At 41.4% G+C, this 27,722-nt stretch overlaps 3 protein-coding genes across 4 annotated transcripts in view; 2 read left to right on the top strand and 1 right to left on the bottom strand.

The window, feature by feature from the left end:
• Positions 1-5,466, bottom strand: part of hip1 (huntingtin interacting protein 1) — a 48,870-nt gene extending 43,404 nt beyond the window's left edge. The window contains exons 1-2 of the mRNA XM_061783222.1: positions 5,364-5,466; positions 5,158-5,283 (exon numbers count right to left, since the gene is read on the bottom strand). Of these exons, the coding sequence (XP_061639206.1) occupies positions 5,158-5,274 (117 nt within the window). The 5' untranslated portion in view covers positions 5,275-5,283; positions 5,364-5,466. The remainder of the gene's footprint in view (positions 1-5,157; positions 5,284-5,363) is intronic.
• Positions 5,467-7,476: 2,010 nt separating this feature from the next.
• bcl7bb (BAF chromatin remodeling complex subunit BCL7B b) lies at positions 7,477-10,581 on the top strand. The gene is made up of 6 exons (XM_061783227.1): positions 7,477-7,660; positions 8,092-8,167; positions 8,248-8,335; positions 8,461-8,619; positions 8,803-8,906; positions 9,024-10,581. The coding sequence occupies exons 1-6, from the start codon at positions 7,569-7,571 to the stop codon at positions 9,093-9,095; spliced, it is 591 nt and encodes a 196-aa protein (XP_061639211.1). The 5' UTR covers positions 7,477-7,568; the 3' UTR covers positions 9,096-10,581.
• A 1,790-nt stretch (positions 10,582-12,371) lies between these two features.
• On the top strand, positions 12,372-27,257 carry baz1b (bromodomain adjacent to zinc finger domain, 1B). 2 transcript variants are annotated; one of them, XM_061782205.1, is made up of 21 exons: positions 12,372-13,139; positions 13,999-14,115; positions 15,831-15,975; positions 16,105-16,297; positions 16,937-17,058; positions 17,230-17,427; positions 17,497-17,685; positions 17,795-19,103; positions 19,230-19,379; positions 19,473-19,611; positions 19,691-19,824; positions 19,974-20,085; positions 20,180-20,278; positions 20,447-20,624; positions 22,762-22,944; positions 23,784-23,931; positions 24,078-24,225; positions 24,343-24,512; positions 24,661-24,791; positions 24,914-25,020; positions 25,175-27,257. In XM_061782205.1, the coding sequence occupies exons 1-21, from the start codon at positions 13,021-13,023 to the stop codon at positions 25,821-25,823; spliced, it is 4,740 nt and encodes a 1,579-aa protein (XP_061638189.1). In that variant the 5' UTR covers positions 12,372-13,020; the 3' UTR covers positions 25,824-27,257. The 2 variants fall into 2 exon arrangements, with proteins under 2 accessions (XP_061638189.1, XP_061638190.1); XM_061782206.1 differs by having other exon boundaries at positions 12,374-13,139; positions 24,343-24,458.
• Positions 27,258-27,722: the final 465 nt, after the last annotated feature.

Here is a 27,722-nt window from a genome sequence, read left to right as displayed (position 1 = left end):
TAAAACACTCAGAGGTGCCAACCTATAAAAATTAACTTGCAGAACTAATTGTCCAAATTTGTCTGAATTTCCATATTTGCCAAATTTTGTCAAGTACATTTCCGTGCGAGAGTCATAATCGTTAATAAATTATGGCCTCAATATTTGGAATTAAATTTTTTTTATTACATCAACCTTGTAATGGTGGGCGCAGTTGCAGCAAAAAGTACCAGTAATTGCAAATTACCAGTATATGAGATTTCGACATTCCATCATCAAAAATATCTGCGTCTATGGATTAATTCACCTTTGCCAATTCTGTTTTCAACCCTGGTAACAAAACAACAACAACAATAAAAAAAAACAAGTCTATTCAAGCAGATTAATCAGATCTCAAAAGTCAAAATGAAAACTCGGCACTCTATTTTATACAAACATAACATGGCTGATAGACTGAATTGGATAGTTTATATATGGACAATAATTTTGTGCAATGTACTTTTACGCGTACAAGTACATGTAAGAAGAAAAGATGTCATTACGTCTTCTCTTGCATGCTATTTAGATTAGCTATTTATATTTTCTATATCCATAATTGCTGCTGAAACGATGCACCTTTCCCCATCGTGGGATTAATAAAGGTTATCCTATATCACAAATATTTATTAATAATAATAATATACTTTTATATACTGCCCATGTTCTGAAGTGACGTTTGCAGTGAGATTCTAATTCATTTCCGGTTCAGACGCAGTGTCCTGTGTGGACATGTATTATTTTATATTTATATCTCTAAACGCATTAATTGGCCTGATATTTTGTTGTTCAAAGTTGGTTACTCTCCGCAAAAACGTGGTTCCAGCCAGACCTACAGTATGTGACAAGTGGATTGTTTCACCAAATCACTTATTTTGATGTTTTGCGACTGCTTGTAACCATAGCTAGCAATTAGCTTTGACATCGTCTTCGCCTATCCACTCCACGTCCTACCTTTGTGACACTTTTTTAAGAAGTGTAGCTTATTCATTAACGTGGAGGCGATGATCAGTGACTTACAATGCATTGACAGCAGATGCAAAGACAACTTTCACCTCTGCTGCTTGGCAGCCGGGGCACATAATAAGTTGTTTCTAGCAGTTGTTAAATGTGAACGCGCTGGTAATTTAATTTTTTGTGCAGTTGTTGTACCGTATATAATATATTTCCAACTGTGTTGTCTGTTACTCAAATCAAAAGATGACCTTATAAACAACTTATTTTTTCTTTAATAGAGCTAGAGACTAGCCAAAATGTTTTTAATATTCCTTTCCTCTGAGATGAAAGTCATATTGTAATAATACCGTTACAAAAGGTCTGTTTTTCTGACAACAAACCTGACTTTTATAATGCACTGAATAAATAGATTATTATTATTATTATTATTATTATTATAATTATGGGCTGAAAAAATATATATATATTCTAATTTTCTGCTACACAGTAGCGCCAAGCACAGATAAGTACAAACAATCTGCAAGGCAGAGCCATTGTTACTGTCACCAGAGACTCTTCAGTTCACTATGCTGCACAAACTGACCTGCCAATGTCCAGCGCTTTTATTCTGTGTCCAGTTAGTGCAATGAGGCCACCATCACTGCCTGCCGTTTCTGCTGTCTCAGTACATTTAGGGCTTGTTCTTTCATGCTCGTTTTCTGCGTATACGTGGTTTATCCATCTGTAATTTTACAGGATGTAAACACAAGGAGAAGTAGAGTCCAGACAATGGACCTCATTCACTATTAAATGTGTAATTCTTACTCAGCACATAAATGTAATGTACATGCAAACTCGCTGTCAGATTCATGACTTGCTCACCAGCCAATGTTCTTCTCACCACCGTGCGTATGTTACTGAATCAGAATTTATTCTAATTGACAGGCTCGTGTCCACGATTTGCAATATGTATAAACCACACCCCCATTTCTCTCAGTTTAATGCATCAAAATGAGATTGGAGAAGGTTTGAAGTACATTCTTTCATCACTTGCAGATAATTATTTATTTGTTCCTATTTGAAATTCTTAATATCGTGCAATTTACGAGTGAAGAACAGTGTTTGATTTCGCTTACATGCTCATACATTTGTGTACAGAAAGTATTAAATTGAAGATTCAAGACTTCAAGTATATGAACAGCGGAGAAGTGTCCAAGTCCCGTTTTTTTCAAGACATTTAGTCAACTCATTAGCAAATTTCTGGTTTCAATTATTTTTGTTACTGATTTTATTAATGTAGTTTCAATACATTTTGCATCTTGGGTAAAAAAAAAAAATTGTTGAATCATTTCACAAAAGCTGAACATTCATTATTTCTACATATACGTGGTCATTACTGTACTAGAAAGCAGGGTACGCACATGTCGCAAACAGCCAAAACATGCATGCACACTTACAGGAGCAAATGAGTTAGCTACTTGAATAATGAGACTATAGAGGCTGGTAGTCTAATTTTAAGGCCTTGATTTTGTAACACACAATGTGATGTCACTCAGCAGCTCACAATGCATACCCCAGCAGCGGAACTGGTGCCCCAGAAGCCTTCCACAAGCTCTAATTATGGTTCATCTGTCCAAAGATTACTACCTACAATAGTTCCCATAGACATAAAAATATACCTCATGGAATTGTTTTGCAATCTAGGAGTGAATAGACATCCCCAACATAACAAACAAAGCAGTAACAACACGTGCCTATACTTACAAACTCACAAACACAATAAAGAACCCACACAAAACATGATACGCTCAACAAACAAATTTCCGGTTAAAATCCAACAAACTCAGACACAATGAAGAGCCCACAGAGAACATGAAATGATCAACAAACAAATTTCCGGTTAAAATCCAAAACAAAACAAAATTAGACAGTCAGCTGCCATAGTGAGGCCAAACAGGTCATTAAAATCAAGCTCTGTTTGCTATCTAATCACCCTGATCTATTATTATTATTATATCCCATGAGGACAGAGAGAGGATTTAGAGCACTCCCTGGTTCTTTACAAAGCTTAGTAGAGTGACAGCAAGAATTTCCAGAATTGCAAAATTACATGCATAGCTTTAAAGACAAACCTGTAGCCAAGTGCACAAGTTCATGAAATTGTATTTAATATGCAGTATAAAAAACATTTTGCTCCATGCCTCGAGCAAGATTGAGTATATTTTTATCATGCATCAAACAAATCAAGTTAGTTGGGTAGTTAATGCAAGTCAAGTTCGTACCTAAATGTGCAGTAGTTTTAAGGAAACAATTCTGGCAACCCAGCTGACCTCTGCCAGACAAGCTAAACAATACCCTAGACCACTCAATCTAAAAACCTGTGTGACAAAACATGCATCAGTATCATAGGTCTTGCGAATCACAAATCAAAAAGGAAACAGAAATGATTAAAAGTAGCCCGACTGAAAGCCAGACGCCCAGTCATGACAATGCCAATCCCAGTGTGGGCTTGCACACTCGACTAACAATGCTGAACAGTTTTGTATTTAAACTGACAAACACAAGGAGCTATTGTGCGCCATTTTGTCTCAAATCATGTCAAACACAGTCCAAATGCCTCTGACTGTGTATATTAAACAATTGCTGCGCAATATATTTAGACTTCTATTTTTTTGTTTCTTCAATGTGGAGAATTTGTACCCAATGAGAAATTCCTAAACACTATGCTTTCACCAATTGTACTTAATGGCAGGCAAAGCAGGGATCTAAACCAGACAGAGATTTATTTGGTTGACAATAAAAGAGGTGAAATCGACCACCGAGCAGATTTAGGCGGCTTTGGAACAAAACAGATCAGATGGATTATCTCGTTGAGCCCCTGCCAAGTAAAAATCAGATTAATTGATTCTTGCCATCATTTGCCTCAGCCAACAAGTCAAAAATCAACCAGGGGGCAAAAAAAGTACACCAAGAATACAAGGATGGCAAATCTGAATCAGTGACTAAAGATGAGGAAATACTGCATGTGAAAAAACTGTCCGCATAGTCATACTAATCCTATCATTGATCAAATGTAAGGTTGACAATGCTGAATTTATTTATTTGGTGGCAAGGTGGAACATGTGGCTAGTACTGTCTCTGTCTATCAGTCACAGGTTTCGGGTTCAAGTCACTACTCTGATATTGTTGCGTGTTTGCATATTCTCCCCGTGACTACACGGGTCCCCTCAGAGAGTACTAAAATATGTGTGTTAGGTTCATTGAGCTTGATTGGATATAGCATGTGGCCTGAGACTGGCTGGTGGTAGCGCGCCTCTCGTCCAAAGTTGCTGAGATAGACTGTATCTCACCCAAGACCGTGAACAAGTGGCAGAAAATGGATGGATATACTTCCAGAGAATATGACGTCAGAACCTGACAGTGACCTAGTGACCATGCGTGGCTTGGAACACACAATCCGTCTAATCCACGCTGTTGCTGTCTGGGTTGTGAGAAGTGTGTGAGTGCAAGGGATGGAGGGACAACTGCATGACACAGAGTATACGCAGGCTAAGCAGATAGCTGCTGTTCACATTTAAATGTACTGTCTATAATCGGAACAGCACTATCACGGCAGTTTGACTGCCTTGATTCATTTGACCTACTTAACCCCCCTCCCTGTGCCTGGTATGTGGAAGAGGCTATGAGAGGGGGGGACCAACAGGCAGGCAACAGTAGGATCCATAGCACAACAGCTGCCTGCACGCTCAATGGGAGTGATCAGATCTTTGTTTTGCTATGCATCTTCATCTGAACAGCACACGTGGATTCCTTGCCCCTAGGATAATGCAGGTCTGACATGGCATGTATCCTCATGCGGTGAGGGTGGAAAGTCATGCACAAAGCTCCTGCCTGGTTTGTATCCAGTTTGTAGGCTAAACAACACAATTATCTGAATTCGAAAGGCCACTGACCTACATTTCAACAGCTCTTTTGTTGTGGGCACTATTGGTATCTGCTGACCACACACAGTGACTGACACTGAACACAACACCGACATGATTAGTGCACAATGTTTGCATAAAGTTTCATACATTAAAATATGTGGTCGTTTTCATACGGGTTAATTCTCTCTCACTTCAGACAGGTTTGTAATGTCTCGATTAATATCGTCCCTCCCACCTTACAACTCTTCTAGTGGGCAAGAAAATGTGTCGTGCTGCACACCTGCCCTCTCTCAAAGTTTTCCTTCTCCAGCTCCAGACTGTTGGCGCCTCCGGTGCGTCGAATCACTTTCGGGATGGCGTTGGGTACTTGCTGCATAGAGCTTTTCACTCGATCCATCGTCTCGGGCTGACAAAACACGCCAACGGGAAAACGTTCAGTTGAGAAGCTCGAGTGTAAAAAAAACAAAAGAAAAACAGGAAAGCTACATTAACTATGGCGGAGGTAGCAGTCCATGTTGTACTGGACTCGTCGTTCCGCTCAGCGGACAAATGTTGGCCTCTGTAAAATTACACCCCCAGTCAATGACAGCCGCAGTTCGACTGCAACCTTGCAACAGTGAAATAGTACTTCTTGCCTTGTATTATTTCAAAATAAAATATTCCACCCATTTGTGGACTTAAGTGAACATCGCTGTCTATTGTTATAGTTAGCACACAGGTCATGCATACAATATGGCAGCCAAATAAAAGAATATGCCAATTTTCTTTATGTTGGGTCTGTTGTTTTAATTATGCTATTTTAAACACTTTTACTTTGTTAGGCCAAAACGTTATATCGGAAGTGCTGTATGTATCCACCTCCTGGTGAATTAAAATCCCACACATGCTCATTGCTGCCTGCAGACACTCAGCCACACGTGTACGACCTCTGAGCCATTCAAAAATTAAACACTATAGATATACTCATTACAATACTACAAAAAATAATAAATTTTGTAAATACCAGTGCTTGTGTATTCATTGAGCTATTTTCCCCCTCTCTAGCAACAACGAAAAACTCCAATGTCCATCCAAGGAGGCAGAGGTCCCAGCCAGCGAGGATTTACGACACAGAGACATGTGCAAACCAGATTCTACCTTTAGACATGTTATGGTGATGGATCCTGGTCAAAGGAAACCATTTAAACTAAAAAGAAAACTTTCTGGAGGGAGTAGTAGCTTCCAGGTGCACTCTTGCTGTCAGCCATGTCCCATTCCAAAGTTATGTCGACTCTTTTTAATTTTTAGATATATCGAAAGACATTTAGATGTAATATTTATATATAAAATTACATTTACATTTAACCTTTATATATATATTTAACGTTTACATTTAAGCGTTAGGAGTAACATTTAATATTTGGAGTTAACGATTTAAAGGGACAAATATTGTTGTCAAGTGACTCTCGAAAATTCACATCAGTTTAAAAAAAAAAAAAAAAACAACTTTTAAAAGCTAATTTGCTGTTATTTCCAAAAAGCCGCTTACAAATGGCACCCCCATAGGAGTGAGGACCATCAGGTCATCTGCATATGTCATGGTTCATGATACTGTTTAAAAAAAAAAATGAAATGTACATGTTCTTATATGGCTAACAAATCACTGCTCCAGCTGCAAGGTCTATAGTTTAAAGATATAGTGTAGTATATAGTGTTAATGTGCACATGGCTCAATGCTACCCTCATCAGGACAAACATGACAAAGTCATAAATAGAATTGTATAGCCTGAACCACACTATTTGCAATCTTAGGCACATACATCAGTATTATAATAGTTACTGTACTGTACACATTTATATGGCTGCGTAAATGAAACAAAAAAAAAATACTGTATACATAGCTAAACACCCTCATGACTCTAAACTACCAAGATGGCGGCTCCAGTTTCTTTTTTTCTCTTTTTCTTCACAAAATATTTTTAGCTGCTGGAGTGGAAACGTATCAGTCAGTCATAGTGGTGCTGTGGAGCCTCTGTCTGCCGCGTTTGTATAAAATACGCTAGCAACATTACAGATATACTCTTAAGTTTAACGTTTTATGCAAATTATATGTATGTATATGAGCGGAACAACATACCTGGGAGCTAGCAACGACATAGCACTCATTAGAAGCTAATGTGGCACGGCTTTTTTTTTTTTTTTTGCCTTTTAAGTTGTACAGTTAAACTTTCAAATGAAACTCTTTCATGTCTACTTTTTGTGGGCTGTCCGTATAGCATACACTTTTAATTACATTTTGGTGAATAGTATTTTATTTTGTGATTATATTATTATAGTATTGGGCAATTCATTCACATGTGGTAACTACGAAATACCAATCAAATCCAAATGTTTTGCAATATTTTCCCAAATTTATCAATGCCATATGACTGAGTCTATTATTTATGGAGGCATCCAAACTCAAATGTGACACCTACCATCACCACAACCAAGGTCTGATGAAAATGGAGCGTATTATTCACTTTAATTTTTGTGGGTTGTTTTGATGAAATGATAAAGTTGCTCCAGTACCAGCACACGCGAGAAAATGAAGGGTGTGAAATGAAAAGATTTCATAGCAAACTCTCGCGAGATTACCACAGTAACAAAGACGCGAGGGCTAGGTCTTAAGTTTTGCTCAAGCATCATTAGACGATTCATATCAGCGTCAAGATGTCGGGACGATCAGGCCGTGCTGAGACTCGGAGTCGCGCCAAGGATGACATTAAAAAGGTTCTGGCCGCAATCGAGAAAGTGCGCAAATGGTACGTAGGCTGTGTAGTTTACAATATGGAGGGAATGTTTTAGCTGACCGTCGGTCGTTAGCTGCTTACGTCGCTCAACTAACTTCAGTCGGAAAAGTTAGATAATTGACGTAGCTTGTAGCCAATCGGTGTCCCGGTTTGTGAAAAGAAGGCGGAGCTAACATGTTTTTTTTTTCCGCCAGGAGCTGTCAATATGGCTACAGCTCAGCACAACTAATTACGACGAGATCCAGTTGACGTTTTACCTTGACAGTAATAAGCACGATTATTTGTATATGTTAGTGTGACATTCATTCTAGACGTAAATACTTTATATACTGGGTACACAGAAAGCGCGGACATGTACTGTATGTCGAGGATCAAATTCAACCGACTAAAGGAGATCATTGTTAGCTTTTGTCTAAATATAGCCGAACTACTTTAATCCCTAGGGAGAAGAAATGGGTGACGGTTGGAGACACGTCCTTGCGCATATTCAAGTGGGTGCCAGTGACAGAAACAAAGCAGGTGGTGTTTCAGTTATGTATTCTTTTAGGAAACTCCCCGTTATATATGTGTGACTCATCAATGTCCACTTCTAATATCAGATCTACCGCACCAAATCTACTGGTGGAGAAGCCAGGGGACTAAAAGATGTGGTCCTTGAAAACACTAACTCTTTGCCGGATTTGACCGGTGAGTCTCATGGGCGATGTAGATTTTGCAGTAAAAATACTGGAAACTCATGACGGGGAGTACAGCATGACCAAACTTGTGAGTTGATTTAATGCACAGTGTGAATAATGTGCTTTTTACATTAGATGAAAACAGCAACCAGAGCTTTCTGTCTGACGTTTACCACCCTAAGATGGATAACAGCAGCAGCAACTCCAGCTCACAGCACGTCAGCCCTCCACACAGCTCTAGCTTACGAACTGAAGACTCCCAACCACCCATGCTTGGTCAGGAGAGTGTCGATGGTATGTCAATGACCTTCTCGTGGATCGACACAGTTGTCCTACTTGAAGTATTTACGTTAATGTATGTCTGCTAGGATTTTCTTGAGCTATGCACTTACACATCAGAACCAAAAATACATAGTTTTTTGTAGATTGCTGAACTTCCAGCATGTAATTTGTGACGTTGTCCCCTAATGAATCCAGATCCAGTTCACTCTGGGCAGGAGGGAGCAGATGAGCCTCCAACTCTGATCAAGGAGGATCTTCTGTCATCAGGAAGTGCCAGACAGAGCGCCATACACGCAAAGGTTTCATGTCTTTCCGAAAGCTGTTTAAATACTAATGAAACCAACATTTGTGTCAGTTACAATATGCAAAGGTGATGTTAAGTCACCACAGTCACCATTTTTCTTCCCATTCTACAGGAAGAATCGGACGAGTCAGGAGCACCTCCTTTAAAAAAGGTTTGCACAGGAGAAAATGCTGTGTTAAGATAGTTTACTTCATGAAGATGCACACACAACCGATCCACAGTTATTTTCACTTCAGTTTAGTGTTCAACATTCAGGTTTTAAGGCTCTGATGTATGCTTCACATGCACTCACCTTGCACTTCATTTGGTACACTTGCACAATCTAATCTGGGCTGTATTAGCAGTCCAAAACTGGTAATCTAGAAAGAGATTTAAAGATTTTATCCTTTTTTTTTTTTTTTTTTTTTATATATTTCAATTTTGACTGGCCAGTGTACTTTTACAATGTATGTAAATAATTTTGAAATTGAAGATACTTTTATTAATTTCCACAGGATACATTCTCTGTACACATGTTTTTTTTTGCATGCACAGAGAGCCAAACCATATAATATGCACACATTGTTTGTATTACAATGCAACTATAGGACAAGGTGCAAGAGGGAAGATTTTATGCAACAGTGTCACACCCCTTTGTCCAGTGCCATGGTTGTGAGTTTCTTGGTAATTGGCAGGAATTGGGCAAGCTTTTTTTAAATATATATTTTAAGACAAATAACTGCTTACATTGTTGACATGAATCGAACATGCCTGAATTGGAATATTACACAACACCATGGGCACATGAAGTCCACAAGATGTTGTCGTTTGTCACATCACGTGCCTGTCTGTCCATATATTGAAACCCATACCGCAAATGTCAGCATGAGAGGGGACAATTGTTGGCTATGGTCTAATGCAAGAGCGATGCAATCCAGTTGAAGAGCTCAGCCTTTATAGCGAGATGCTGAGCTATATGGAGTCAGATGTACAGTATTCATTTAATGGTACAGTATTATTGTAGTTTACAGAAGTGTTGAACTGAATTCATAAAAAGAGGCAATTGTGGTATTTTGACCAAAGCTACACAAGAACAATATTATAAGACACCTCTTTGTGAAGAGTGCAGGTTTACACTGCAAATTACAGCCACTGAAATCGGAAATTGTTAAATACATGTCTGGCATTGTCAAAAACTAAGCATTATTTTCTTTATGAAGACAGAATTTTTGGTTCTTATTAGATTGTGCAACACCTAATATTGTGGTTGGTGAGTGTGCATAGCACAGCAGTGCTTATTCATTGCTATTTCGCAAGTGACAAAGCAACATTCCCTGCTAAACTTTAAGCTTGTTGACTTATTTTTAAACTGGAAAGTGTACTGTACTTGGTATTCACATGTTGCCAAAAGACATTTTTGGAAATTATACCTGTTAGTGTGTCTTCATGCTGTTGAACTTTGCCTTTGCATATCTCCTAATCATTGTGCTTTGTGGTTTTTAGTTGCAGTACACTTTGAAAATGAGTTAAACGTGTGGCTTTATGTTTTTAGACACAATAGGGGTCGAGCAAATGTTTTTGGCTAAACACACAATTAAAATGCGTTGTAAAGAAGGATATTTATTACAAAATGTGCACTTGTTTATTACAGATGCTTTGTAAGCCATAATAAACATTATGTTACATTTCAATTGTGGATGCTTTAATTTGAATTTGTTCTTGAACTGAAAGTGAAAATAAAATGACTTTATACATATGACACATCACAGAGTATTGTTAACAAGCCTACCAAATTTTAATAAGTAAAAAAATTCAGCAAGTGTGTGATAATGAGGCTCCAAAATCATGAAAAACAGAGCGCACATCCAGGCTGTCTGTTGCTAGGGGCATGAGCGCTGAATGCGCTGAAAACACATCCCACTCCTTTTTCAGTTGTCAATCAAATAGGTTATGTTCAGTATGTGCTTACAATTTTTGAGGTCATCTACAGGCTGAATAACAAGTGCCACTGTCTTTAATAAACAGCTAACGTTCTCTGAGGTGTCTCTGTTATGTGACGCACAACACTGACGTAATAGATGATCCCGCCGCCGGTCTAGCGAGCTTGCTCGCTCACTACCTCGTCAGCTCGCGGGCTAGCGAATGTAATAAACAGTTAACTTTCCCTAAGTAGCTCTGTTGTGTGGATCTACGCGCGGCACATGGAGCAAGGCCGTGGAGTACTGAATGGACACAACGCTGATCGCGAACCCGCTAGTGGCTAGTAGCTACTGGTTGCTGGTGGGCTCCAGATCAGCAATGGAGCAGTCAACTTTTTCTGTGCACTGTGCATGACATAACACTTCAGGGAATATTTTTTTTTCAGGTTGTAGGCTTAGCTTGATGGCTAACTGCACACTGTAGTGGTAGAAATGGGCCAAGTTATCATTACTAAGGAACTGGCAATAACGCCACCTAGCCACTGAAGGAATGATGGTGCTCTGTACTTATATAGTGGGGTGGGGCGTGTACTTGGGCTTGTTTTAAACCCTACTCCAAAAATCTGGACAACTGAAATGGTGAAAAATACTTTTCATGCTATAGCTCCACAACTCAGTACTAAATTGTTGTTAGTCTTTGAACATGTTTTCAGCGCTTCAAACATATTCAATGTATTTAGAAACAAAACACGAAACTGGATTTACATGAAGGCATTGCAATCACTGTATAAATATGATGGCATGGCTTGGGGAGACAGACATTGTTTTATGAAACAATAAAATTATAGTTTGTGTTCTTATTTTTAACAAACCAAAGTACAATTAGATCAGATTAGGTACAGAGTTTTTGTGATGGTGATAAAACAATCGTCATTCTAATACGTGAAGTCTAACGTGCATTTATTATAATCTAGGGATCGTCTATTTTGTTGGGTTGTCCTTGAGCGACAATGGACATTCAATAGCAGCCAACAGGATGTGACTTTAGGCGAGTTGTCCACGGATGTGAAAAGGTAGATCGGACACGCCCCTTTTAGTTGCGTGCCATCGGCGACGCTAAACTAGGGAGGTCAAAGACGTCAGCTTATTGTGGACGGCAAGAAAACCAATACACCAAGGATGCCAGCACATTGTGGTGCGAATGGTTGCACACAACGCTGTTCTATCATAACAAGGGAACAGGAACAAGCTTTCACAGGTAAAAATATTTTTTTGACTTAGAAATTAAATGTTCTGTATTAATAGCACACGCTTTGGCGTTGACCAAAAAAACATGTTAACGTCATGAAAATATGTTGAGAATTGAGCAAGTTACGACTTAATTTCTATGTCCATGCATTGCGTTTGATGGGAACGTCGACCTCCCCAACATGGCCGCCGATTAGGTACGTCGGTTAACAAGGGTGCTACAACACTGGCCTATCGCGGCTTCAATTTATGAGTTTGACGAGCGCGCCTCGCGAAGAGAGCCAATGGTTCTCAACGGAGGGCGGGGCCCGGTTGCTACGCCGCTTGCTGCCGGGGAAACAAACAGGAGAGCCGAGGCTGGACGAAATTGTGCCGGTGTGCGAGAAACTCCCGCCATTTCGACAAGGAACTAACCTCTTCAAGATATCGTTTTCAAGAACCACCCACATTGTTTTTTTTTTGTTTTTTTATCAAAAGAAGAAGGGACAGTAGGAAAGTATAAGAAAGACCGATAACTCTGCGTTAGCAGCCAATTAAACGAGCGAATTGTTGTTCGTGCCAGACCTCCTGCTGGACGGTGGCTGTTGCCGCGAGTTTGACTTAGGCTTGGGTTGCATCCTGACAGCTCAACCGGGGAGCTCGAAGTTCACCGAATATCTTGACACGACCACACAAAAAAACGAACACAAAAAAAACGTGTTGTGTATCCGGGATATACCTCGCAAGCACTATGGCGTCATCGCTAAATCAGAGAAGAGGAATTCGATGAGGAGGCGCGCAAGAAGGAACACTAGCAAACCGGGCTACGAACTAGCCTGCTAGCTGCTACACGTTGACTTCCGAGGCCTACCGGTGATACCGTGCTACATGCTATCAGGCGCCGGGATACGAGCTAAGGTCATATTATCTCACTTCGGTGTGTTAAAGTGATTATTTAACTATACAGCCGCCATTTGATTTACAATGGCGCCGCTTTTGGGCCGGAAGCCTTACCCGTTAGCTAAGCCGTTAGCCGAGCCACTAGGCCCGGGAGAGGAGGTCTTCATCATCGAGCACACCAAGGAGGCCTTCAGGAACAAAGAGTATCCTCAAACCGTGATGCTGTTCATCATGTCCACTTGGAGCTGGACGTCTGTCTAATTTGGTCAGCAGTCCCTTGATGGAGTATTATACCACACATTCCCGTGTAACAAATGCGCGCGGCTGTGTGGAACGTTAATTGGTTATGATGTGACATTTTCTATCGTTTTAGCTTTCCCTCCTGAGCTGTTACCTCTCGTTGGCATGCGTGTTAGCTTCTGCGCACATATTTGCTAAAAACAACAAATTCCTGACCCTTAAAGAAAGCTCGCTAGCGGTTCATTGATGTGAAGTCATGTTTGGATATGGTCGGAAAGCGTCACATTTACGATTAACTTCTGCCAATTGGCTGTCAACCATCATCGCGAGCTGGTTATGCTAATACAATGCTAACGTTGGTGTTATGTTACAATAGCCCGTTGTTATCAGGTAACTCAAAGCCTCAAGTTTGATTTTACAATTGCAAGTCAATGTAGAGGGGTGTTGATGACCGAAGATGGTATTTGAACTAAATACGGTTCGCCGTTTTATTCTCCTTTCACAATTTTGACACCAAATTTCCGGTGATGGTCAACACACGACTGCGCTTGGATAAGCTACAGATGAGCTACTGGACTTGTTATATAAGCCCTGTAAAACAATTAGATATTTAATGACAATTCAATGTCAGTTGAATTCAGCTAACATTCGTCCATTTAAGATTACAGTATAGTCGTATTTAGTTGTTTAAAAACTGCATCTGTTGATTATCAAGTTCATTTGTTCCTTTGCTTAGATTTTGGCAGATATGTTTGGTGTCCACATGAATCCTAGATGTCTCATGTACAGATACAAAAGTTATCCTTGACAAAATGTCAATAGTGAGTATGAGGCCCGCTTGAAGAGATATGATGAGCGTATCTGGACGTGCAAGAGCACCGGAAGCATTCAGCTGACACACAAAGAAGCATGGGAGGAGGAACAAGAAGTTACAGAATTGTAAGTATTGATTCTTACATGTTTGTTTGTTTACAAGTTAGTGTGGTAGTGACCTGTACATATTGTTCGAGCAGCAGATGTAAAAAAGAAGCTAAAGTGTAAAAGAGTCAGAAGGATGTAGTGTGTCATTTTGTCTCCACAATCTCCAATTATCTCTAATTGTAAAATCCATTTTTGGAACAGCACCTCAAAATTGTCAAGACAAAGCTATACTCCCAGATCACTGAGAACAGTGAAGGTCATGAGGCTTTCAGCTGTGCTGTGATTGGATAAAGCTGGTGCTCCACCTCTTTTCTATTTTGGAGGGTGTGCGTGTGGTAGTCATCCTAACGCTTCTCGTCTTGTGAAAGCGCTCTCATTGGATTCAGCAAAATGCAAATATATATATATATATATATATATATATATATATATATAAAGCTGATATCGACACTAACAATTAACAACAGTATGGAGCTGTCAGAGACCACAACCACGTGTGCAGCAAAGATATGTCAGGAGTCAGACAAAGCACAGCGTTACTCAGTAATGCAGAAGTTGCTACTGATCACAAGCTGCCTTTAAAATGACACTGATACTTTTTTTCTGCTCCCAAGCTTACACTATAGTTGGGAAGTATATTTGTAAGATACAATTGTGCATGCAAATACTCTTGTATATCTGCGTTTGTTGACAAACTTACTGAGGTGTTAGTTTTTGTTTCATAAGATGTTTTGTGGACGTTCGAACAGACACCCACTCAGGCTACAGCAAATGTCAGTGGTACATTAAATATTTAACTTAGGCCATGTTCACACATGTACAATGTGGTAAAAAGTACAGGTTTTGTTTGTTTGCGTTCTTGAAACCTTCCACTTACAGGCGACAACTGTATCAAAACAATCCCCATTTTCACAGAGCTGCAAAAACGTCAGACGGCACTAGCCTCTTTCACACTGCTCATCTAAGTTGACATTTACCCAGCTCATTGCCCTTTGTGTAAGGGATCACTGTGGGCTGCAGGGTTTATATGGGACAATAATGTCAGAATTTTCAAAAACTTCCACTCAAAAAGCCATTTTTAAAAGTTGAATAATAGCTAATAATTACATATCATCATTACGCAAACAAGGGGCAGAAGGACCCTTCCCCCCCCCCCTTCATATTTAAAACCTGTCTTGTTTAATTAAACAAATTTAGTGAAAGTATGTGCTAAACACTAACATAACTCGTCTGTATTATAGCAGCTTATGTCGTATATTTGCATAATCACTACACGATATTGCACACTGATAACGTTGGTGATCTGGGGTCAAAGTGGTAATAACAGAGAGCATATTCCCCTTCCTGTATTACAACGCAACAGGGCATTAAAATTATTTGGAAGCTGTTGTGTTAAGATGCAGTGTTTATTGCACTCTGTTGCATTGGACATTGGAGACTTTTATCTATACATAGATTTTCTTACTCCTACAGGTCGGAGTCAGTACTGATGGTATGATTGGAAAAACTTGGCATCAAATAAATCCCAACGATTTACAAAATGTGATCAATGGCTTTCATGAAACTATTTCAGTTTATGGTCCTTTTTCAGGAGCCCGTATTTTGAAACTTTGATCTAATTTAACACGATCATGCTAATTGTAGAATGTAATGTGGGTGAACCGTATATTTACTTTTTTGTTGTTGTTGTTTATTTCTAACTACAAAAAGGGCTAACTGTTGTACATGTGCAGGCTTCAGGAGGAATATCCTCACTGGTTTGAGAAGCCCATCCTGGAGATGGTCCACCACAATACAGTGTCTTTAGACAAATTGGTTGAAATGGCCTGGGTAGAAATTCTCACAAAGTATGCTGTTGGCGAAGAGTGTGACTTCACGGTCAGTTTAATTTTTTACTCTACAGTTATTTCTATATCTGTTTTTTCTCATGTTTTTTTTTAACCTGTATAATTCAATCAACAGAAATGTGATGCTTTCTAAGATACTCTCAAACGTGTGTTAATTCAGGTGAGCAAAGACAAAAGTTTACGAGTGAAGGTGGCAAAGTTTCATCCCCTTGAGCACCCTGAGGGTGAAGCTGGAGAGAAGAAGCTTGAAGGTGCCTGTGATTCTCCATCCAGTGACAAAGAGAATGCCAGTCAAGAAAACCAGAAGAAGGAACCTGCCCTCAGAGAGGAGGAGAACAGGAGAGAGAGTCTTAGTGAGTTGGAGCAATAACAGCAGAACGCATTGAAGCTAGTGTTGCTACTTGGGGACAATGTAATATCGTCAATGTCGGGCGGAAACCTATTTTCTCCAAATGTGTTCATTGGTCAGTCTCCACGTGGGTCTGTTAATCATTATCATTGCTCCAGAGCTGTCAAATGTTACGGAACATTTGTATTTTGTTACGGAAATGACTGAACGCTGACTCGTCCTTGCATGCCAGCATATGTGCGGTGTGCAAAAAAAGGGATCTAATGAGCATAATTTTTTTTTAAAAAGTGTAGTCCATCCATCCATCCATTTTCTGAGCCGCTTATCCTCACTAGGGTCGCGGGATAAAAAAGTGTAGTATAAAATGTAATTATTTTAATCTTTGGTTTATAAAACTATTATAAAAACTACATGTTCTATTAAAAAGCTTTACAGTTTCAGCCCATTAGAGTATAGAGTACCTTAAGTGGCATTTACTTATAGTATGCAATATGTTTAAAAATGATAATTTATTGAATTTGTACCGATGTAATTCTGTGTTAATCTTCAGGCACACCCTCAGATTGGAATACATATTTTGCAGGGTGATTTTACTTCATCATTTGATGCCTTTAAAATGTTCATGATTTTTTTCCTCTTTCAGGTGATACAGCACGGCGTTCACCAAGAAAACTTTCCACTGCCATGAAGGAAGAAAAGAAGAGGTGGGCAATTCCCAAGTTCCTTCCTCATAAGTATGATGTCAAGCTCGTCAATGAGGACAAGGTTTGCATGTTTTTTTAAAAAATTATTATTTTTTTTTTGTCAACAAAGACGAATTAGTGTACTTTTTGGGGGGTGGGGTGTGCATACAATGATTATCAACTCATCAACATTTTGTGGTCTTTGGTATGTTTTAAACACTAAAAGAAGACATCTTTCTGACTGGTGCCACAGGTAATCAGTGATGTACCAGCAGACAGTCTTTTCAGAACAGAGCGCCCTCCAACCAAAGAAATCATCCGCTACTTCATCAGACACTATGCACAGAGGCTAGGCATGGGGGAGAGTGCACCCTGGGTGGTTGAAGATGAATTAGTTAAAAAGTTTAATTTGCCCAGTAAATTTAGCGACTTTCTTCTTGACCCACACAAGGTAAGGTACTGATAATTTCTTCCCTATACATTGTGAATGGTATCAGCTCACACTCTTGTTTGATTAAAGTTTTTGGCTGAGAATCCTTCTGCCAAGCGCAAGAGTTTGACATCTCCTGAAGGTAAACCAAGAAAGAGGCTGAAGACACCTGGTACACCGGGAGAGGACTCTGGAATTGAAAAAGGGGAGAAGAAAAGAAAAGGCACGAAAGATGCTCTCGGGAAGCCCCTTAGTCCAACCATCTGGGGTCACCTACAGGTAGGCTCAATTGCATAGGAACACTGACATGGTGTGATCTCATATTTGTGGGCTGTCCCTCTTTAAAGCTTTAATGGGCTTGCACCTTCTCTCTTTCTCTCTCACACAGAAAATACAAATGAATGGTTCGCCATTAAAAGTAAAAAACTCTGGAACACCCAAGAAAGGAGAAGGTAAAAGCTCGGGCCTTTCCAGTCCAAAATCTGTTAAAAAATCTGGAGACAAGAAGGATGGAAAGAAGCCTGGAAAGAGTGGTGATAAGAATATTCTTAAAGGTTATGGGAAAGATACAAAAGCAAGTGTCAAGCCACCGAAGATGAAGCAGATGACCCTTCTGCAGCTAGCTAAGAGCCCTGCTGCAGGCAGCCCCAAAAAACGACCCCGCAGCAGTAGCACAGGGACTCCTAAACTAGGGAAGCCTTTACATCCAATGGCGCTCCACCTTCTTCGTTACTATAAGGAGAACAAGGGCAAAGAGGACAAAAAGAATTTCCTGTCTGCCCTCATCACAAAGGCTGCGAAGGCCTTGGCACCAGATGACCGTGGCAGACTGCCCGATGAGCTAAAAGACCTGGTGGAGAAACGCTGGGAGAGATTGGAGCAAAAGAAACGCTGGGCCGCCTTGAGTGAAGAGGAAAAGCAAGAAGAAATGAAAAAGAGGCGTAATGATCTCAAAGAGAAACTGCGTGAAAAAGCCAAAGAGCGGCGCGAAAAGGAGATGCTACTCCGTCTTGAACAGTCGCGTCGGTACGAGGACCAGGAAATTAAAGGTGGCAAGACGCTACCGACATTTAAGCTTGTTGATATGCCCGAGGGGCTGCCCAACACCCTGTTTGGGGATGTTGCTATGGTTGTGGAGTTCCTTCACTGCTATGCTGGCCTGCTAATGCCAGATGACAAGTATCCTATCACATTTACAGTTTTGATGGAATCGTTGGCCGGCGTACGCTCTGCTTTCCACTACCTGAACCGTGTGCTGGTAGTGCTGCTTCAAACGCTGCTGCAAGACGAGCTCGCAGAGGGCTACAGTGAGCTTGATATCCCTTTATCTGAGATCCCTCTTACCCTGCATTCTGTGTCAGAGCTAGCGAGACTGTGTTTGCGGCCTTTTGATGCTCAAGGTGAGGAGAGTGGCCAGGGGTCTGTGGATCTGGCCGTGAGTGGCTTTGATGATGTGGTGACCAGCGAGTTCCTGGAGAAGCTTGAAACTGTCGAGGTGTTTGAGCTTGACCCAGAAGAAAAGGTCAGCCTGCTGGTAGCACTGTGCCACCGCATACTAATGACATATTCAGTGGAAGACCATGTTGATAGCATGCAGCAACGGACAGCTGAACTGTGGAAGGAGCGCGTGGCAATGCTAAAAGAGGTCAATCGCAAGAAGGCTGAGAAGAAGAAGCAAAAAGAGATTGAGGGCAAAGGTACATTGGAATCATAAAAGTAATCAAATGTGAACTGAAATGTCATAGATTTTTATCAAAATGCATTTATTTATTCTACCTTCAAAAACTGTTGCTTATGAAACAACATGCTCTATTTATTCATAGCCCAAGATGAGAAGAAAAAAAAAGATGAGCCAAAGATCAAGAAAGAGGTCAAGGTAGAGCTGGTGGACATGATCAGTTCAGTCAAGAGCAGGCAGCTGATGAGCATGCAGGCCAAGAGAGAAAGAGAGGAGATGGACAAACAGAACAAAGGTGATCCTTGCTTCCCTTATACCCTTCAAACCAGTCAAGTAGGCACTTTGAGTTTTGATTTGGCAACTAATTTGTTTCTGTACCATCCCCAAGAACGCATGGAAGAGGCGGCTGAAGAAGAGCGACTGCGCAGACAAAGAGCTACTGCAGAAAAGAATTTTCAGGAGGGTATAACAAAGGCCAGACTGGTCCTGCGCAGAACTCCCCTGGGAACAGACAGAAATCATAACAGGTCTGTGAAATAATTTAAACCTTAAAATTATGGCAAGTCAATTAACTTAAAAAATATGAATACATTGTTGTTTGTCCAGATATTGGTTTTTCTCTGATGTTGTTCCTGGACTATACATTGAGAAAGGCTGGGTGCATGACAGCATCGACTACAGCTTCACCCCCCCTCTTGACGAAAAAACAACTGAGCCTGACGTGGACGACGAAGACGATGGTGAGCCTGCTGCTACACCAGGAAGAAAATATTTTTATAACGATGAGCATATGGAAGTGATGCATGTCTATTCATGTCATTTTTACACTGAAAATATGCAACATATATATTGATATTCTTGAACTTGCATGATCAAAACGTCTTTGTAGGAGCTGACGATGATGGAAGTATCGATGGTACTAATAATGACGTCACCCAGCCGGGGGCAGCAACCGACGTCTGTATAGAAACTACTTGTCCTAAGCAGGGACAGAATCTCTGGTTAGTATTTTATATTATTTTCCCCTTTGGTTTGAGTATTTATACACTGTTTTCACAGCCATATCTGCTTCTAATCACCGAACATTGACAACAGGTTCATATGCGACAGTCCTGCTGAACTGGAGGAACTGGTGGACAGTCTTCATCCTCACGGAGTTAGAGAAAGTGAACTGAAGGCAAAGATAGAAAGCAGGTTAATGAATTAATGCTTAAGGGATAACTATTTATATTTATATACTTTCTATTTTTTCTTAATCCTATTTGATTACGTTACCTGGGCCTGTAAGTTTCTCTTACTATTAGATTGTAATTTACAAACAACAGCAATGGAAGTAACTATGTTCCTGATGTCCTTGTACAGTTACCAGGACATCATACACTCCATTAATTTGACTCGAAAGGACAAAGTGGGCCTTGGAGTCCCTGATGAGGACACTGAGCTGCTGAAATATTTACGCAGTGATATTCAGGAGATAGCCTCACGCCTCCTGAAGGGCGGTCTGGGGTACTTTGATGATGACAAGGACATTGAAGATCAGGTGAGCAGGTTATCTGTGAATGGTAACCTACAACTGAATGTATTTGCTAATACCAAAGAATGGCATACCTTTATGCTGCCGTTTTTATATCCATCCATTTTCTTCCGCTTCTCCAAAGTCAGGTCGCGGGGGCAGTAGCTTAAGCAGGGAAACTCAGACTTACCTCTCCCTAGCCACTTTTTCCAGCTCTTCCGGGGGGATCCTGAGGCAATCCCAAACCAGCCAGGAGACATAGTCTCCCCAACTTGTCCTGGGTCATCCCCGGGGCCTCCTGGTGGGACGTTCCCGGAACACCTCACCAGGGAGGCGTCCGGCGGTATCTTAACAAGATGCCCGAGTCGCCTCATCTGGCTCCTCTCGATGTGGAGGAGCAACGGCTCAACTCTGAGCCCCTCTGGCATGACAGAGCTTGTCACCCCATCTCTGAGGGAGAGCCCGGACACCCAGCGGAGGAACTCATTTCGGCTGCTTGTATCCGCGATCTTGTTCTTCAGATCACGACCCACAACTCATGACCATAGGTGAGGGTAGGAATGTAGATCGACCAGTAAATGGAGAGCTTAGCTTTTTGGCTCAGCTCTTTCTTCACCCTGACAGTCCGATACAGAGTCCGCATCACAGCAGATGCTGCACCGATCCTCCTGTCGATCTTACGCTCCATTCATTCCTCACTCAGGAACAAGACCCCAAGATATTGAACACCTCCACTTGGGGTAGGATCTCTTCCCAGACGTGGAAGAGAACTTCACCCTTTTTCGACTGAGGACAACAGCCTCAGATTTGGGGGTGCTGAGTTTCATCCCAGACGCGTCACACTCGGCTTCAAAGAGCTCCAGCAAGAGTTGGTCACGGCTTGATGAAGCCATCAGAACCAAATCATCTGCAAAAAGCAGAGAGACAATGCTGAGGCCACCATACCGGACCCCCTCAACACCTCGGCTGCGCCTAGAAATTCTGTCCATGGCTGTAATTAACATAATCTGTGACAAAGGGCAGCCTTGGTGGAGTCCAACTCTCACTGGGAACATATTCTATGTATTGCTGGCACTGCAGACCAAACTTTGATCCTGGTCATACAGGGACCGAACAGGGAATAGGGGGTGCGGTACACCATATTCCCAACGCACCCTCCACATTACTCCCTGAGGGACACGGTCGAACGCCTTCTCAAAGTCCACAAAACACATGTAGACTGGTTGGGCGAACTCCCATGCACCCTCGTGGGCACTTCTGACAATGTCAAGCTGGTCCACCTTTCCATGGCCTCGACGAAAAACACACTGCTCCTCCTGAATCTGAGAGTCTACTTAAAGACTGACCCTCCTCTCCAGAACCCCTGAATAGACTTTACCAGGGAGGCTGAGGAGTATGATTTGGAACATAACCTGCGGTCCTGGACCACTACCCCGGTCTGCTGATCCAGACGCACTGTCCCTGATGTTCATGTGGTGTTGCAGAGGCGTGTCAGCCAGGACAGCCTCACAACATCCAGAACCTTTAGGAACACAGAGGAGCTTTTTAACCACCTCGACGACCTCAAACTCAGAGATAGGAGAGCCTGCATCAGAGCTGCCAGGCTCTGCTTCCTCTTGGGAAGGCGTACCGGTCGAATTGAAGATCTCTTTGAAGTATTTGGCCCACCGACTCACAACTTCCTGAGTTGACGTCAGTAGCGCCCCATCCCCAGTATACACAGTGTTGATGGGGACGGGGACCCACATCTTCTTTTCAAGCTGTGTCTGGGCAGGCCCCATGGGTGCAGGCGCTCGCCATCGTGCCCCACCTCTGAGCCTAGCTCCAGAGGGGGGCGCCGGTGAGCCGTGTCCGGGCGAGGGAAAGCGAGGTCCAATATTTGAACTCATCATAAGGGCTCTTTTGAGTGTGCCTTGTCTAGTTCCTCACCTAGAACCTGTTTGCCATGGGTGACCCTGCTGGGGCATAAAGTCCCAGACAACTTAGCTGCTAGGATCATTGGGACATACAAACCCATCCGCCATGATAAGTTGACTGCTCCGGGAGGGGGCCGTTTTTCTAATGTTTGTATTCTAACCCAAATTTTTTTTTTGTTTGTAATTGTTAAATTTTGCACAAATTGCCTGCTATTGATTCATTTGTCCCTTGCGTCATCTGTACGCAGCTGGAAAAAATGGACAACTTGAAAGAATTGGGAGAGACCATCATCACCATTCAGGCATGTGTGATCAAGAAGTTCTTGCAAGGATTCATGGCCCCCAAGCAGAAAATGAAGAAAAAGCAAGCCGGGGAAGAAAACAAAACTGAAGAGGTCGATGAGGAAAAGAAACTTGCAGAGGAGGCCAAGGTAAGAGAGAAAATAGAGGAAGAAAAATGTTTGAGTACAGATCAGAAGAACCCTCACTTGAGCCAACGGTGCCTGACGTTAGATGTCAAGTTTGCCTACGTAAGACAAGCATTGCAATGCCTACTGGTATTTTTTGTTATGCCAACCCCCCATAATGAGTTGGTGGTCATGACATATCCCCCCACCCCCCCAAAAAAAAAAAAAAAAAACATCATCATTCCGCCACGCCCCCAGTGGGTTCAATATAAATTTTGCATCTTTATATGAAAGTTGTAAATTGAATTTTGATGCTTCTGGTGTAAATGGAGTATAGGATGTTTCCATTAAAATATGTACCTGTATATTAACAGATGTATACACAGTGTAACATCATTCATTTTCAATATACACATAAACATTTGTGAACAAAATGAACAATGTATTTTAAAGGTGTACATATCTTGGAAAAGGAACTACAATTATTTCTATTACATGCTGACATTTTCTCACCTACCTCTAACTTTGGCAGTTCCTAGTTGGGAATCCAAACCCGTGAGCTCAGGGAGTCATAGGAGAGGATTGCTCCTCTTTCCTACATCATGCAGGAAATTTTGTTTCCTCTAGAAGTCGTCTGTACTCTCTAGTGCACCGAACAGGCAATAGCATGTCACTGTATTTCACCAGCGTGAGCACGTCAAACAAGTCACTGTTTTCAGACACACAGCTCTTGCTTGATCTTATTAAAAGTAATGAAGTTTTGTTTTTGATTGTCAGAGAATGGCTGGGCCTGAAGTGGCTTGCATCCTATGTAATGCCCAGGTTTGGGCTAACCATTATTTATTTCCATTGCATTTCATTAGGTTGCAACAGCACTAGAGAAGTGGAAGACCGCTATCCGTGAGGCCCAAACCTTCTCCCGCATGCATGTGCTGCTGGGAATGTTGGATGCCTGCATAAAGTGGGACATGTCTGCCGAGAATGCCCGTTGCAAAGTTTGTCGAAAAAAAGGTAAAAACAAGTGGTCGTTAAAAATTGTTTATACTAAATTAAAAATAAGCTATAAAATGAAAATAAACCATGGTCATTTGGAAGGGAGCAAATAACATTTTTTTTATTAGTCTTATTTAAAGAATAACTTTTTCAACCCCTGTCAGGTGATGACGAGAAACTTATCCTCTGTGATGAGTGCAACAAGGCCTTCCATCTTTTCTGCCTGAGACCAGTGATATACCGCATACCCGAAGGCGAGTGGTTGTGCACGGCCTGTCAGCCCACAGTGGCCAGACGAGGCACACGTTCAAGGTAAGGGTTCATATCAGTGAGTTGTGACTTAGTTTTGCATTTCACTTTGCTTGAACATTCAAACCAGTGCCACTTGAATACTACAGTGAATTAGTCGGCAATAAAGTTGTTCTTTAGGAACTACAAACAAGACAGCGATGAAGAGGATGAGGAGGAGGAGTCTGAAGACGAAGACTCCGACGGGGAGGACGATGACGAGGAAGAATCTGAATACAAGGCTTTGGGCCACAGCTGTGAGTACTGCCGAAAGGAACAAACTGAATGTGGTGGAAAAAGTAGAGACAGCAGTAAGTGGCACACAGTCTCCTGGCCCTCCTTCCATCTCCCTTTTCTTTCTCTCTCTTTTTTGGGGGGGGCTGGGGTACTTAATCATTGTCTGCATCATTTTGCCAATAATGTTTCGTGTCTTAATAGCCTTTTGTTTTTGCTTGACAGTGAGACCAAGAAAGAAAGTTAAGCAGTCTTTGCCTGTGCAGAAAAGTAAATCTAAAAAGAAGTCGTCTTCTACTAGTCACAGTGGCAAGCAAAGGACTGGCCCCAGAAGCCCTGCAGACATCGATGAACTGGTGAGAAAGCAGATCAGTCCCTGTACTCACTGTCAACTGTGGTTGTTCCAAATTCTACAGTCAGAATATTCATTTGGTATTCGTGTAGTGAGCTAAATGTTGCTTATGTGTCATTTCTGAAGGTGCGTCAGAGCACCCAGTCAGGAGTGCGCAGACAAGCGCTGGAGCTGGAGAGGTGTGAAGAAATCCTTAAAAAACTGACCAAGTTCCGATACAGCTGGCCCTTTAGGTAAGTGGACATTGTTATTGATGTGAATGAAGCTTCAGCTATTTTTTTTCTTTCTTCTCCCCACGATTCTTAAGCTTAACCCAATTAATAACCATCACGGCAATAGTGGTTATTCCATACCGTGTCTGATCTCGAATGCTCTTAATCCTTTTAGGGAACCCGTGTCCCCAGAAGAGGCAGAGGACTATCTGGACATCATTTCACAGCCCATGGATTTCCAGACCATGCAGGGCAAGTTCAGCCAAGGCTTGTATCGCCACGGTAACGATTTCATAGAGGACATGAAGCTGGTCTTCTCCAATGCCGAGGAATACAATGAGCAGGGCAGCACCGTGCTCTCCTGCATGACCAAGACGGAGCAGGCCTTCACAGAGCTGCTCCAGAAGCTGCTACCTAGCCTAAGCTACCTCCGACGACGCTCACGCAAGCGCGTCAGTCGAGCTCCTGCGACATCAGAGGAGGAAGATGAGGAGGAGGAGGAAGAAGAAGAAGAAGAAGAGGAGGAGGAGGAGGACCGGGCACCACCAGAGAAAGGAATTCATAATGACAAGTCAAATGTGAAGAAAAGCAGAAATAGACGGGGAGTGCAGGATGAGGAGAGTGAGGAGGATGACAGCAAGAGGAGAAGTAAGAGGACCGCTTCCAAAGCGCCCGGGAAGGATTACAGCGAGGAGGATTGCGATGGTGAGCGAGACACTCGTAGAACTTTGCAACGGCGGGGCCAGACGGAGGCCGACAGGGTGAGCAGCGATGACGAGGGGTCTGGACGACAGCGACGTTCCAAGAGACAGAAACGCTCATGAAGCCCAGGGAGCGATTCGTTTTGTCATCCTTCTTACTTTTTAGTTCTTGTCCAAGTGATCAGACTGCTTTCCAACAGCCAGCAGGGAATCAAACCTTGCAATGACTCTTTGTCTTATTAAATTTCTGTTCATATTTTTCAAAAATGATTTATATTTGTAACGTAAAATTGGTGTTTAATTTTTTCTTTTTTTTTTCTCTTCCAATTGTGAAATAAGACATTTTAGAGAGGTCCTCACAGCTCTTCAACACACCTTTCTACATGTGCTTCTCAAATACTGCTGGGATTGAATCAACCTGACTTAATGTGCATGGAAAAGCACATTGGAGTCTTGTCACTTTCTCGGGGCTTTTTTAAAATGTTCCCGTGTCTCAGTAGTGCACGTTTTGTTTTTGTTTTCGGACTAAAAGTACCAAGTCGGGTGTACGTGTAGCTAAGACTAGGACCTCCTATGCACCCCATGAACACTTTAAATAATGTATAACATGGATGGCAACATAAATATCACTTCTCAGTCAAATGCAAGTTTTGTACATTAAACTTAATTTCTCAAACCCTTTGGTTGGATGCTGTGTTGTACTTTACTGCCCTAATGTTGAGTTTGGAACCAGCAAGCGGACTTGAGTGTCATCATTTGGATCTTCAGTTCACCAGTGATCTGCCAATTTAAACAAAGCGGTACCTCACGGTTCTGTCAAGTGCACTACTTTGTGTAAAATGTACCAAACAAGCCAGCAGCTGCACGAACACTTTGCAAAAAAAACAATGTGCATAAACATTTGTAAACCAACAAATATGTTGTGATGGGTATTTTTGAAGAATTCATATTTTTTGCACATTTAATTTGCGTTTTGTAAGTCATGTCTGCATAAATGTTTAATCAGGAATCTTGTATTTGTCCAGAGAACATGTTTGGTATTTTTTTTTTTTTTAACTCATCTGTCCTGGCAAAAATGTAATCGTGCATTTTTGCAACACCTCAACAATGATTTACAATCAAAAAGCAGCTCCTCTTCACAGAGTCACCAGGTGCCGTTCCTCTCCTGTTTTCCATCAGATTCAGTGACAGCTCTTCTGACACTTATCTAGCCACTTTGTCTTTAAAATCATACAGGGAAGGAAATTGTTTGTAACACATCACTTGAACATTCTCCTGTGTAGATCTTCTGTTACACGACCAGCCTAGACGCTGACCTCTATCCCCCCTCTGCCCATTCTGTAATGTATTTTCTTGATAGCTTCTTTTATGCCAACAATGTTTGGGTGTTAGTCTCTGCTTTGCTCCACTTTTACAACCAGTAAGTGAAATTTGACTTCCCTTCTCAAGATGAGACCTGACTGTCTTTCACACACCCCTTTTATATGTATATTTATAGTCTAGGCAGGTTTAAGGAGTAATGTGTAAAGGTTTTTCAATAAACGCTATGGAGCAAGATTGATGTCCTTGTTTTGTGTTTGTCCCATGTATCAATTACATTATTCCATTTTTACTGTTTGACAAAACATTTGTCACTTTCTGCTTATAGTGGTAGCATATCAATAACAAACAATATGAAGGACATAATTACAAATCTGGTCATAACTTCAAGTCGGTGTTCTTAGGAGTATATGACACACCAGACGTGTCCAGACAAATGAAAGATTGAGTTGGCAAGCTATCTATTTGGTAACAAGTGAAGAGGATACAATGGATGAGTGAAAAAGGGAAATGTACTGGAAATATTCCTCTGAAAACGGATCTCAAGTTCCTTCCTATGGTGGAAACCCAATGGAGCCAAAGCCTTCATAAAAATGATGTGCACTTGAATTAATTTTGATCGGGAATTGTTCATCACTTTGAATGCTAAAAGTAGTTCATATAGTGGACAACAGGTGCAATGGTTACATTTGATTAGCAATT

This window comes from Phyllopteryx taeniolatus, chromosome 8 (genome assembly GCF_024500385.1).
Source record: "Phyllopteryx taeniolatus isolate TA_2022b chromosome 8, UOR_Ptae_1.2, whole genome shotgun sequence".
Lineage (NCBI taxonomy): Eukaryota > Metazoa > Chordata > Actinopteri > Syngnathiformes > Syngnathidae > Phyllopteryx > Phyllopteryx taeniolatus.
The sequence above is the reverse complement of the archived record's forward strand: the minus strand, read 5'-3'. Positions and strand labels throughout refer to the sequence as shown.

Excerpts from the sequence above, each read along its gene's own strand:
- bcl7bb (XM_061783227.1), top strand. The coding sequence starts at position 7,569 with ATGTCGGGACGATCAGGCCGTGCTGAGACTCGGAGTCGCGCCAAGGAT. Across the intron at positions 7,661-8,091 it reads ATCGAGAAAGTGCGCAAATG|GGAGAAGAAATGGGTGACGG; the intron begins GTACGTAGGCTG and ends TTTAATCCCTAG. Across the intron at positions 8,168-8,247 it reads CAGTGACAGAAACAAAGCAG|ATCTACCGCACCAAATCTAC; the intron begins GTGGTGTTTCAG and ends TTCTAATATCAG.
- baz1b (XM_061782205.1), top strand. The coding sequence starts at position 13,021 with ATGGCGCCGCTTTTGGGCCGGAAGCCTTACCCGTTAGCTAAGCCGTTA. Across the intron at positions 15,976-16,104 it reads GCGAAGAGTGTGACTTCACG|GTGAGCAAAGACAAAAGTTT; the intron begins GTCAGTTTAATT and ends GTGTTAATTCAG. Across the intron at positions 19,104-19,229 it reads AAAAGAGATTGAGGGCAAAG|CCCAAGATGAGAAGAAAAAA; the intron begins GTACATTGGAAT and ends ATTTATTCATAG.